This window comes from Pongo abelii, chromosome 1, assembly GCF_028885655.2.
Source record: "Pongo abelii isolate AG06213 chromosome 1, NHGRI_mPonAbe1-v2.0_pri, whole genome shotgun sequence".
Taxonomy (NCBI): domain Eukaryota; kingdom Metazoa; phylum Chordata; class Mammalia; order Primates; family Hominidae; genus Pongo; species Pongo abelii.
In genome coordinates, this window is record NC_071985.2 from 17,773,321 (window position 1) to 17,786,510 (window position 13,190).

General features: G+C 36.9%; 1 protein-coding gene across 2 annotated transcripts in view; it reads right to left on the bottom strand.

Annotated features, from left to right (window-relative positions):
- TSNAX (translin associated factor X) overlaps nucleotides 1-13,190 on the bottom strand; it is a 38,007-nt gene that overhangs the window by 23,773 nt on the left and 1,044 nt on the right. For both annotated transcript variants that reach the window (XR_002915606.3, NM_001131907.2), the window contains 2 exon segments: nucleotides 5,590-5,704; nucleotides 337-467 (listed from right to left, as the gene is read on the bottom strand). Coding sequence is in view for 1 of the 2 variants with exons in the window: in NM_001131907.2 (NP_001125379.1) it covers nucleotides 337-467; nucleotides 5,590-5,704 (246 nt within the window). In the remaining variant the exon portion in view is untranslated.

Consider the following 13,190-nt stretch of genomic DNA (forward strand, 5'->3'; position numbering starts at 1 on the left):
TCCAAAGTGTTGGGATTACTGGTGTGAGCCACCACTGAGATGTGCCCTGTCTGAACACATTCTACATACTCAAGAATAAAGTTCATCCTATGAAATCTGTGTTCTCAAATACTTTATTAAAATCAATCAATGACCATCATTACACTGTTAAAAAATAAATAAATAAATAAAGCCAACTTGCCTTTGGACTACTTCTATATTACTACAAAGTTGCAGTTCTTTAAAAGTCAGTATTATTATTTCATCAGGTGTCACTTAAAATTCATGCAACTCACATGTTAACCATGTAGCACACTATTTAAAATATATATTACCCTAAAACAAACCCAGACTTACCTGTAGTAATGGCTCGATGGAACTGATGCATATCTTCCCCTGATAGCTCTTGGGCTACCTGGAATATCTTTTGTCTGACACCATCCAATTTAATTTCTGATTCAGTCAATATATCTTCCATATCAGGAGCACTATGATCAAGATATTGGGAACTTTTAGAACATCAGATGCTTTAATAGTGAAAAACTAAAATAACCTAATTATCAACATAGGGCTAAATATTGTATGCATTCATATACTTCTAATTCAAAACTACTCAAAACTACTCATAGTATGGAGAACATGAAAATGCTATTAACACACTGTTAAGTGAAAAAACTATACAAAAATTATGTTTACTATAACTAAGAAAAATTTTGTTCATAAAAATATAATATATGGATAGATGTCTGCTTTCAGTAAGGGCAGAGTAACATGGACTGGATTTATCCTCCCACCTTAAACAACTAAAAAGAAAAAATAAATACAGAAAACAATGGTTACAGACACTGGACTACAGGCAGCATGGAGCAGTGATCCCTGGGGAAAGGGAGGAGAACAACATATACCCTCTGACTGCCCCATCTTATTGCCTGGAAAGCTTCCAAGTGACAGTACAGAGACAGGAAACTTAGGTGGAGCCTGGGAGTCAGCCTGAGTAGAAAAGGAGTTGGGAGTTTTGGGGGATCAAGACAGCTAAAATTTGCAGAGCAGAGTAACAATGAGGAGAAAGCTGTATAAACAGAGAGCTTCAGAGATTTATAGAAGCAACCTCCTCTTCAGTTGAGTACTGATCCGTGCAGGCATGTGAGGAAACTACCTAAGGCTGGAAAAAGAATTGCCCAAAGTGAGCAGGCAGAACAATTCCCTTAGTTCACAGAGCCAGAAAGAATTGATTTATCATCAGCAGACTGACACTACAAAAATTATTAAAGGAAGTTCTTTAGGCAAAAGGAAAATGATACCAGATAAAAATCTGAATCTATACACAAAGAAATGAACATTTACAAAAATTGGTAAATGTGGATAAATATTTTTCTTATTTTTAAATCATACTGTTTAAAGTAAAAATCATAACATATTGTGGAAACAACAAAAGTAGAAATAACATGAATCACAACAGTAGCAAAAAAGGCCAAGCTAGTAGAGGGGAAATGGAAAAGGAAGTATAAGATTTTTATACCATATGTGAAGTGATAAGTAGTCCTTACTTTGCATGGTACTGTGTTAACTGAAACTTGGGCACATCAACACTGTGACCTTCACTGGCAAAGTAACTGTTACCAAAAAATCATGCAAAGTGAAAAGATTCTTATATGCACAAATTTCAGTAAACACAGTATTGTACAAAGTGAGAATAGTTGACAATAAGATATATATTATGAACCATATAACAATCACTACAAAAACAAAACAAAAAAGGCATAGCTAATAAGCCTACAAATAAGATTAAATGGGATCATAAAAAATTATCCAAAATAAGGCAGGAAGGAGAGAAGAATAGATGGTAGATTTAATTATAACCATATCAATAACTACATTAAATGTAAACGGTCTAAACACCTGCACTAACAAGCAGAGATTTTCAGAATGGATTTTTAAAAAGCAAGAGAGACAAGAAATCCATGTTAAATGTAAACACAAATAGATTAAAAATAAAAGGATGAAAAGATATACGTTCTGATAACAATCGAAAGAAAACAGGAGTAGCTATATTAACATCAAACTTTGGGCAAAGCCTGTACCCAGGGATACCATCATAATGATAAAGGGTCAATTCATTAAATGCATAACAATCCTAAATATTAATGTACCAAATAAAAGAGCTTCAAGTTACTTGAAGAAAAAACTGATAGGACTTCAAGGAGAAAGTCAAATCTACAATTATCGTCAAGAGAGGTCACCCTCTTTCTCTCAATAACTGACAGAGCAAGTTTACAGAAAATCATAAGGAAATAAGTGACACGAACACTATCAACCAATCTGACTTAATTACACCTAACAACAGCAGAATACACACTCTTCAAGTGCACACACATTTACCAGATAGACCATATCCTGGGCCAAAATTAAGGCTCCATAAATTTAAAACGATTCAAATTATAGAAAGTATGTTCTCTGACCACATGAAATTAAATTAGAAATCAGTATCAGAAAGTTGTCTGGAAAACTCCCAAAATATTTGGACACAAAATAACATACTTAAATTACTCTTGGGTCAAAGATGAAATCAAAATGAAAATTAGCACCAATAAATTTCAAAACTTAGAGGAAATGGCAAATTCCTTGAAAGACACAAACTACTGAAGCTCAATGAAGAAGAGTTATCTATGTCTATTAAAATAATTTTGTAGTGAAAATACATGAGGTCTTCTCACTAACAGTTTTTCAGGTGTACTGTGACTGGCTCATTTCTTTCATGAAGTTTTTTTTTTTTTTTTTTTTTTGAGACAGAGTCCTATTCTGTCACCCAGGCTGGAGTGCAGTGGCGCAATTCTGAGTGCAAGCAACCTCTGCCTCCTGAGTTCAAGCAATTCTCCTGCCTCAGCCTCCCAAGTAGCTGGGATGCCACCAAGCCCGGCTAATTTTTATATTTTCAGTAGAGCCGGAGTTTTGCCATGTTGGCCAGGCTGGTCTCAAACTCCTGACCTCAAGTGATCTGCCTGCCTTGGCCTCCCAAAGTGCTGGGATTACAGGCGTGAGCCTCCACATCCAGCCTCTTTCATGAAGTATTTTTACTTTCCTGATGTTTCTAATATTTCTAAAGTTTCTATTTTTTCTGAAGTTTCTTATTTTTCTGAAGTCTATTATTTTCTAGTCAAAACTGTATGAACAGTATGATCACAACTATGATAAAAAATAGTGCACAAAATAAGAAATCTGCTAGTTGATAAAGGCTATCTTTGGGTACTACAGACTGATTTGTCTCATTAAGTAGCTTTACTTTTCTGTCATTTGTAATTTTTCTAAAGACTACTATTTTCTAAGTTTATTATAATGAGCATTTATTTTTTGGTGGAAAAATATTTAAAACATGACTTCACACAGTAATGAAGATTTTTCTAAAATGTTAACGTCTCCTGTCATATTCCTCTTACAGGTTGAGCAACCCTAATCTGAAAATCCGAAATCCAAAATGCTCCAAAATCCAAAACTTTCTTAGCAACAAACAAGACACTCAAAGGAAATGCTCACAAGAGCACTTCAGAGTTCAGATTTCCAGATTAGGGATGCTCAACCCATACATTATCTGCAACTATTCCAAAATCCGAAATCCAAAACACTTCTAAGTCCTAAGCATTTAGGATACTCAATCTGTATTTTTTCTTTGTATTATTGCTTTTGTTATTTATATTACTGCTGAATATTGATGGCAATTGTTTTAGAATTGCAATAGGTACTAAAAAAAGTGTCCATAATTAATCAGAACAGTATTGCTTCTTTTGATAATACAAGCCTTATTATGTACAAGCTATCTAAGAATGATATGAGAAAACAAGCAAAAATTAATTTTACAGAGTCAGGTAAGAAAAAGAAAATGTTAACAGTGCCATATTTCAATAAATCTATGTATGGCAAATTAGATTCCATTTAATGAAATAAAAATTAAAATATGAGAATTATCTTAAAGTTTCATGTTACTGAGTGGAATACTTCAGTATCTTTTTTTTTTTTTTGAGACAGGGTCTCATTCTGTCGCCCAGGCTGGGGTACAGTGGCACAATCATGGCTCACTGCAGCCTTGACCACCTGGGCTCAATCAATCCTCCTGCCTCAGTCTCCTGAGCAGCTGGGACTACAGGTGCGTACCACCATCTCCAGCTTGTTTTTTTGTATTTTTTGTAGAGATGGGGTTTTGCCATGTTGCCCATACAGGTGTGAGCCACCATGCCCGGGCAATAATATCATCAATAATGAAAAGCTAATAAATTATATGTGGTCTTCCCTACATTCTATGATATATAGTATAAAACCAATCACAGCTACCCTTCTGGAGACATCTGGAATTTGTAACAACAATCAGTCTTCAGAAGCTGGACTAAAACACATAAGCTGGGGAGTTGTAGGGTAGATACTATTCTACCTCTCCTGAAACAGAAAGGCAAAGGAATCAGGTCAAATGAATTGTGAAGCAAACAAGCAAAGATGGAAGATGGAGATCCTCAGCTGCTCATAAGATAGTGCTCAATCTTGAAAAGTTCTAATTTTTCTGAAGTCTACTATTTTCTCAGTTTACTAGTCAAAACTGTATGAACAATATGATCACAACTCTAATAAAAAATAGTGCATAAAATAAGAAATCTGCTAGTTGATAGTGGCTTTTTTTATAATTAATTTCCCCGTTCTGCTTAGACTAGTTTGTTAGTTTCTTTTACTTGCAATGACGAAGTCTATCAAATATACAAAGCCTGCATAGAAAAATAAAATAGTAAAGTCCTAGAGAAAAAAAATGTAAACAAAAGTCACAAAACTGAAACAGGAACTTTCAAAAAAGAATTAAGTAGTCAACAGTATCATATGCTACAAAAATGTAAAATAAGAAAACAGAGACTTAATAATATGAAGGTAACAAGGGCATTTCAGTAATTCTGAGGCAGAAAGCCAGATTGCAATGAGTTCAAAAATGAATGAGAAAATAGGTTATGCAGATTTTAACACTTATATAATATTAAAATTTTCACGCATATCATCCAAATAAAGTTTAATGTAACAGGCTCTAACAATCAAAATATTTAACATATTTTCACAGACAATAGCTATATCTTAATGAATAATCTTAACACAAAATCCCTAGCTGCTCTGAATTTTTCTTTCTTAAGTCCACCCAACCCCTACAGACTTTTGTTTTGTTTTTTTGAGACAGGGTCTGGCTCAGTTGCCCAGGCTAGAGTGCAGTGGTGGGATCTCGGCACACTGCAGCCTCTGCCTCCCAGGCTCAAGCAAGCCTCCCACCTCAGCCTCCCAAGTAGCTGGGACGATAGGCGTGCACCACCAATCCCGCCTAATTTTTGTATTTTTAGTAGAGACAGGGTTTCACCATGTTGCCCAGGCTGGTCTCGACCTCCTGAGCTCAAGTGATCTGCCCGCCTTGGCCTCCCGAAGTGCTAAGATTACAGGCGCGCGCCACCACACCCAGCTGAGACCTATTTTTATTAAAATATTAACTCTTAAGTTGTACCTGCTGCTGATGTTTTCTAATCCTCACACTCAAAGTCACAGAATATTCTAATAGCTAGTATCAAACTGTAATAAATTCTAAAGATGCTTACTCACCTTGTAATCCTATGGAGGAGAAAAATTGTCCTTTTACTTTCAACAGTTATATCCCGACTAAGTTTCACAAGTCTCTCGTATTTGTCATGCCTTGCATCAAGTTCCTGCTGAAATGCTAAAAACACATTATTATGATCATAAGCATGTATATTCTATACTCAAAGCCTATCAAACAATATTTTTAAGATGTATGTCACATAGGCTGAGTGCGGTGGCTCACGTCTGTAATCCCAGCACTTTGGGAGGCCATGGTAGATGGATCAAGAGATCAACACCATCCTGGCCTAGACGGCGAAACCCCATCTCTACTAAAAACAAAACAATTAGCTGGGCATGGTGGCACACGCCTGTAGTCCCAGCTACTCGGGAGGCTGAGGCAGGAGAATCGCTTGAACCCCGGAGGCAGAGGTTGCAGTGAGTCAAGATCAAGTCACTGCACTCCAGCCTGGCGACAGAGCGAGACTCCGTCTCAAAAAAAGAAAAAAAGAAAAAGATGTCACAATGTAAATGCAATGACTGCAGTCACCTGACTTCATTCTGAAGTAGAACACGATAGTAATGACACTAATTCTCAAAATACAAAAAGGTGTTTATAAACACTAGCACCTACTGACTCTAGTGTTAATTGTCAAATATCCTAGGTATACATCACTAACAGCACTCAAGTAGCTCAAGAGGTCCACTTAATGTTCCCAGATTTCTAAACCTTTAAAACTAAGTATCTAATAATTTCTGTAAATGCCAACAACGCACAGCAGCTCACAAATTCCTGAATCCTTGAAGATTTTCTAAAAATCTGTCAATTGTAGTAAGGTAGCACGTGTATATTAAAACGAACATGAAACAAATTTCTTAAAAGTGAATGCCACAGTATGTGTATTATATCTTCATTTTTTAAAAAGCTACCATATTATATCACATTTAAATATTAAGTAAAAATCTAGTTAGCCCATTTATTTTAGAAAGTACATAATCTCAAATTTAGTTTTACCATGTAGTAATACTGCATACATAAGCATAATATACTTGAGAAATATTTTCAGAAAGATTAGTAAAGAGGAAAAAAAGGAAAAATGACTGAAAATAGACAATCACTACATGAGTTAGTTTTGTTATAACTAGGGAACTAGATCATAAAGTAGTTCTGCAATCAATAGAAAGCTGTGGCAGAGTTCATCTGAAAATGGTCAGTAAGAAACATCAATATTTAATTAGGCTGGAAAAATGTCAGCTGAAAATTGAGTTAGGATGTTAGAAATCTAGGAAAAGAACTGAAAGTAGGAGAAAATGAAGAAGAGTTCCTGAGATCGATGAAAGGCTGAATGCAGGCTGTGGTGTCCAGTTCTTATATACTATCTTCGAAGACTCAACACTTCCACATAGAAATTAATCTTCAACCTGTCAAATTGTTATGGACACAAATCTCCCATTACATAATATTACATTAAGAAAAGATTTCCTCCCCACTTTCATGCATCCTTTTCCTTACAGAACAAAGCATTTTCACAGTTCTAACATGTCTTGCCTTCAGGAAAATTCTCACACATTTGTCTCCTTAAATGTCAGCACTCTGATTCCTTATAGTTACTGTTTTCTCCTTACCTGTATTCTATCAGCACTTAATGCTGAATGGAATACTTTATTTATATCTATTACATATAATTGCCAATCTGCTTACCTTTTAAGCTAACTTAAGTTTCATCTATTCTGCTTAATTTGTTTTAGTCTCGAATATTGAGATTCAAAGAATTTTACCTTGGTAAACTTTTTACAGAAAGCCTAACTTGAGACTGCCAAACGAAAACAGTGTTTTAAGTTTTTTAAAAGAACAAAAAGCTTTCATTATACCACTATCAGATGTTTCAGCCTCAAAATTTGTTCCTTACTAAAATTCTTAAGTTAACAAAATAATTACTTTTTATTATTGTTTAAAAGACTACATCTAAAGTTTTGTGAATATACTTAGAGCAAAAGGTATTAAATAAATTTAACTGAAGGAAAACTTTACCTTTTCTAGAACACAAAACTTACGGAACGTTGTATATACCTAACATTTAACAAAACAGTACAACAACTGGGAGTCTACATAAAGATTACATTACCTATGGGAAAAATAACCCGCAGAATCTAGAATCTTTTCATAGTAAATTCATGCCTCTAACACATTAAACTGCCTCATGTCCTGCCCTTAGCTCACGAGCCAGGCAGACTATGCCTTCTTGCTAGTCCTGATTCTCTAAGCTTGTACCTTTCTTGATGCCTCTATTTTTGCTACCGCCTCTCATCATCTCACATTTCGCTTTCATCAGTCAGATATCATTCTGCTCAAGGACTGCTTAAGAATCACGTGCCTCCCTCCTCCCTTATTCTCCATTCCTTACCACGCTTCACTGATTTACATTTATCCTTCGCTAGCTAAAATTATATTATTTATTTGTAAATGTACTTGTTTCACCACTGTATCAGAGCATAGATCCATGTCTAGCAACAGGTGTTCACAAAACATTTCCTGACTGAACTGCTTGTTGAAGTCATAAGCAGTATAACATAATGGATAAGAGCATCTGTTGTAGTTTGAGATAAACGTACTAAGGGTATGTAATCTCCTGGGAACTAAGAAATTGTTGAAAAGGAACTGCAAATCCATGTGCCCAATAAGCACTGCCCCTAACATGGAATAACGTATTATTTTGCTGCTTAGCTATTACTTTTTCAAATGTATGCTAATGCAGTTGGAATAAAATATAAACTACTCACAATAGTAATGTAAGTTAATTTTATAAAGCACTGTTGAATCTGTCTTATCAGCTTCATTACTGTCATCCAAATCTAAGTTACCTTACTACTTTATTACCTCTAAGTTACTTACAAATACCTTACTGTACCGGAACTACAAAATAGTCTCTTGTCTGGTCTGCGTCTGCCCACCTTGCCTTTCTATAGCTGCCAGAGTGACATTTCTAAAATATACTTTAGTTTTTAAGACTCTCTAATGACTCTGCATTACATTTAACAAACTCCAAACTCTTTATGAAGCCTTACATTACTTGGTCCCTTGCAATACCCCCAAAAAGAACAAATCAACAAATCATCATTTATGTAGTATTCCAGCCAGGGATGCATAACTTGAATCTAACCATGAGAAAATATTAATCAAATCTAAGTTGAGGAATATTCTATTAAATAAGACCTATATTCTTCAATCAATATCATTGTCAAGAAAGACAAAGACTGAGAAACTGTTCCAGATCACAGAAAACTAAAAAGAGACATTGCAGTGTAATATGTGATCCTGTTCTAGATTACTGGACTAGAGAGAGAAAAGCTGGAAGGAACCTTATTGAGACAACTGTCAAAATATGCACTGTAGATTGAAGTATTGTGTCAGTGTTAAATCTCCTGAAATTAGTTAACAACACTATAGTTATACAACAGAATAGTCTTCTTCCTAGGAAATATATTCTGAAGTATTAACAAGTAAAGGGGTATGATGAATGCAACTTGTTCTTAAATGGTTCAGAATATATGGTTAGCCATATACATTTACATATATAGAGAGAATAATAAAGCAAAAGTGGCAAAATGTTAAAAATTGGTCAATCTAAGTCAAGCCTATACAGAAATTCTCTGTACTATCTTTCCAACTGCATTAAGTCTTCCAATTTTTTAAATAAATTTGAGATTACTTCAAAATAAATTTAAAAAGAGACAGTATTTCTTTACTCAGATGATTCAACAGCAGTAGAATATTGATCTGGTAACTCCTTTTAATGTAATTAACTCAAACTTTGATAGCAAAGTGGTTGCTCGGACATTGAAGATCCTGGGATTGAGTTGAACAAACTATACTATCTCATGAAATTTTCTCTGGAAGCTAGTGCTTCTCATTAAAGACTCTCTGAGCCGGGCACAATGGCTCACGCCTATAATCCCAGCACTTTGGGAGGCTGAGGTGGGTGGATCACTTGAGGTCAAGAGTTCAAAACCAGCCTAGCCAATATATAGTGAAACCCCATGTCTATTAGAAATACAAAAATTAGCCGGGCATGGTGGCACAGGCCTGTAGTCCCAGCTACCTGGAAGGCTGAGGCAGGAGAATCGCTTGAACCCAGGAGGCAGAGGTTGCAGTGAGCTGAAGAGCTGAGACTGCACCACTGCACGCCAGCCTGGGCGAAAGAGTGAGAGTCCATCTGAAAAAAAAAAAAAAAAAAAAAAAAGACTTCCCATGTAATCCCTTTTAAAATCTCCTCTGACAGACCTGTAAGCTTTTATGTTAAACTTTTCCAAAACACTTGGTAAATCTTATGAAAGGAAAAAAAAGGGAAATGATTTTAATTTTCTTAGAATAAAAATGGCTAGAAAGCAAAAGCAGCCTGTACCTAAAAGTACTGTCTCTATATGTAAGAAAGCAACTATTATTCAGTTTATAAAAATGAAGAGAATAAAATCATCTTATTTATTTCTAAATTACATGGAAATCAAAAAGGCTCCACTAACTAAAATATTTTCTTCTTTAAATATAGGTATGCCTTAACTGGGTTTTACTAGTCTCACAACGGGAATACTGTACAAGTTGTAAAAAATGAACTTAGTAAACGAGATTATCACAAAATGACACGTAACAAAAATTACTTTTATGTAACAAAAAGTTACATAAAGTTTTAAAAATTATTTTAACCACATATATTAATAATATAAACCACCAAAAAAAGAAACTTGGACTTTTTTCAAGTTTATTAAAATTTTTTTCCCTGTTGTCTTCCTGCTTTTCCACCTTTACTGGGGTATAACTGACAATTAAAAATTATAAGGCCAAGCATAATTGATTATGCCCGTAATACCAGCACTTTGGGAGGCCAAGGGGGACAGATCACTTGAGCCCAGGAGTTCAAGACCAGCAGGGGCAACACAGTGAGACCCTGCCTCTACAAAAAAATCTAAAAACTAGCCACGTGTGGTGGCACATGCCTGTAGTCTCAGCTCCTTGGGAGGTTGAGGTGGATCACTTGAGCCCAAGAGGCTACGCTTGCAGTGAGCAAAGATCACACCACTGCACTTCAGCCTGGGCCAGGATGAGGCGCTGTCTCAAAAATAAAACAAAAACAAAAAACAAAAAAAACCTGTGTGTGTATGTGGTATATAAGGTGACACTTTGATATACGCTGTGAAATGATTACCACTATCAAGCTAATTAATGTATCCATCACCTCAGTTAGCTTTTTTTTTTTTTTTCCTTTTTGAGTCAGGGTCTCTGTTGCCCAGGTTGGAGTGCAGTGGCCTAATCACAGCTCACTGCAGCCTCAAACTTCAGAGTTCAAGCAGTCCTCCTGCCCCAGTCCCTCCAGAGTAGCTAGGACTATAAGCATACTACAGGCGCATGCCGTCATGCCCAGCTAATTGTGGTAAAAACATTTAAGATCTACTTACTTAGCAAATTTCAAGTATAAACTTCCTGAATTTATCAAGCTCTGTACAGTGAAATACCCTTAAACCACTTAACTCTCTTAATAATGCCTTTATTTCCGAAGTCTTTTCACTCCACAGCCCCGCAAGCTGCCTGGCCTATAGGAAACACTCAATCATGTATACTGCATGAACTGAAAAAACGAGAACTTAAACTATTAACTAAATTAGTAGCTGACAAGGACCTAAATATTTCTAGTCTTTTATTACTGAGATAATAATTAGGCCAGGGTTAAGATAATCAATATGTATTCATTATTTATTATGGCCATATTAACGACCAGTGTGTCAGATACTATGAACACAAAGTTAGATAAGGTACAGTTCCTATCCTCAAGGAGCTCAGTCCTGTATGAGGGAGAGAGATGTAAACAAATAAAATGTAATCATGCTATAACAAATATATGTAAAAAACTTAAGAAAGCAGAAACTACGTTTCTAGTTCACTACTAATACATGCGAGAACATAGCAGATACTCAATAAATATTTCATGTTGGTCACCAAGTCGGCTTGAGAGAAAAATCAGAACGCATTCACAGGAAAGCAGCTACTTGAGCTAGGTCTTAAAGAAAATTATAGTTCAGGCCAGGCGCAGTGGCTCACGCCTGTAATCCCAGCACTCTGAGAGGCCGAGACGAGCGGACTGCTTGAGCTCGGAGTTCAAGACCAGCCTCCAGCAACATGGCGAAACCCTGTCTCTACAAAAAAAATTTTTTTAAATTAGGCATGGTGACACACGCCTGTAGTCCCAGCTACTCAGGAGGCGGAGTTAGGAAAATGGCTTGAGCCCAGGAGGCAGAGGTTTTGCAGTGAGCCAAGATCGTGCCTAATTATTATCTCAGCCTGTGTGACAGAGTGAGACTCTGTCTCAAAACAAACAAACAAAAAAAAACTGTAGTTCAGCAGACAGGTAGTGAGGACACCACCCTAGAAGCAACTCCACCTTTTCTTTGTTTTGAGATGGAGTCTCATTCTGCCGCCAGGGCTGGAGTTCAACGGCGCGATCTCGGCTCACTGCAACCTCCGCGTTCCGGGTTCAAGAGATTCTCCTGCCTCAGCCTCCTGAGTAGCTGGGATTACAGGCACCTGCCACTACGACCAACTAATTGTTCGTACTTTTTTTTTTTGAGACGGAGCCTCGCTCTGTCGCCCAGGCTGGAGTGCAGTGGCGAGATCTTGGATCACTGCAAGCTCCGCCTCCTGGGTTCACGCCATTCTCCTGCCTTAGCCTCCCAAGTAGCGGGGACTACAGACGCCCAGCTAATTTTTTGTATTTTTAGTAGAGACGGGGTTTCGCCGTGTACTTTATTAGAGTCAGGGTTTCACCATGTTGGCCAGGCTGGTCTCAAACTCATGACCTTGTGATCCACCCGCCTTGGCCTCCCAAAGTGCTGGGATTACAGGCGTGAGCCACCACACCCAGCCGCAACTCCACCTTCTTTATCAGTACGCTCTTTAGTCAATTACGGCCAGCTGTCTTAAACTTCTGACGATCACAGTAGATACTGTGGTGGTTTTAAAACGTATCCACAAATCACCTAAGACTCCTCCCTCCAAAGGGTGGGACATAATTTCCTTCCCCTTCAATGTGAGAGTTTTTAAAACTGCCTCCCTTCTAACAAACACAATGTGACAAAAATGACAGTGTCTGATGTCTGAGATTAGGACATACTGAGATTGTGGTTTCCTCCTTGCTCTCTTGCACTCTCTCTCTGGAGGAGGCCAGATGCCATACCAAAGGACATCCAAGCAGCACAAGAAGTTCATGTGGACAGTAACAGAGAGCTGCTTGCAGGCAAAAGGCCTGAACTATCAACAGCTGTGGATCCTTCAGCCCCAATCAAGGTTTCAGGTGACTGCAAATAGGAATCAACCAGCTAAGCCCTTCCCAGATTTCCTTAATCACAGAAATGTAAGGTACAGGATAGTGGATAGACAGGGACAAAAGGAAGAGGATTTTGTTTTGTGTTTGTTTTGAAATGAGGAATAACTTGTCCAAGTTAATATGCTGAGAAAAGGGGACTGTGAAAATATGCGTATATAGATATACGAGATTCACTAACAGATACAAGCTCCCATTCTGTGCAAAGTGTTACAGTTAAAGATACCGTCTCTGTCTTCAAGTCTAGTAGAGGAA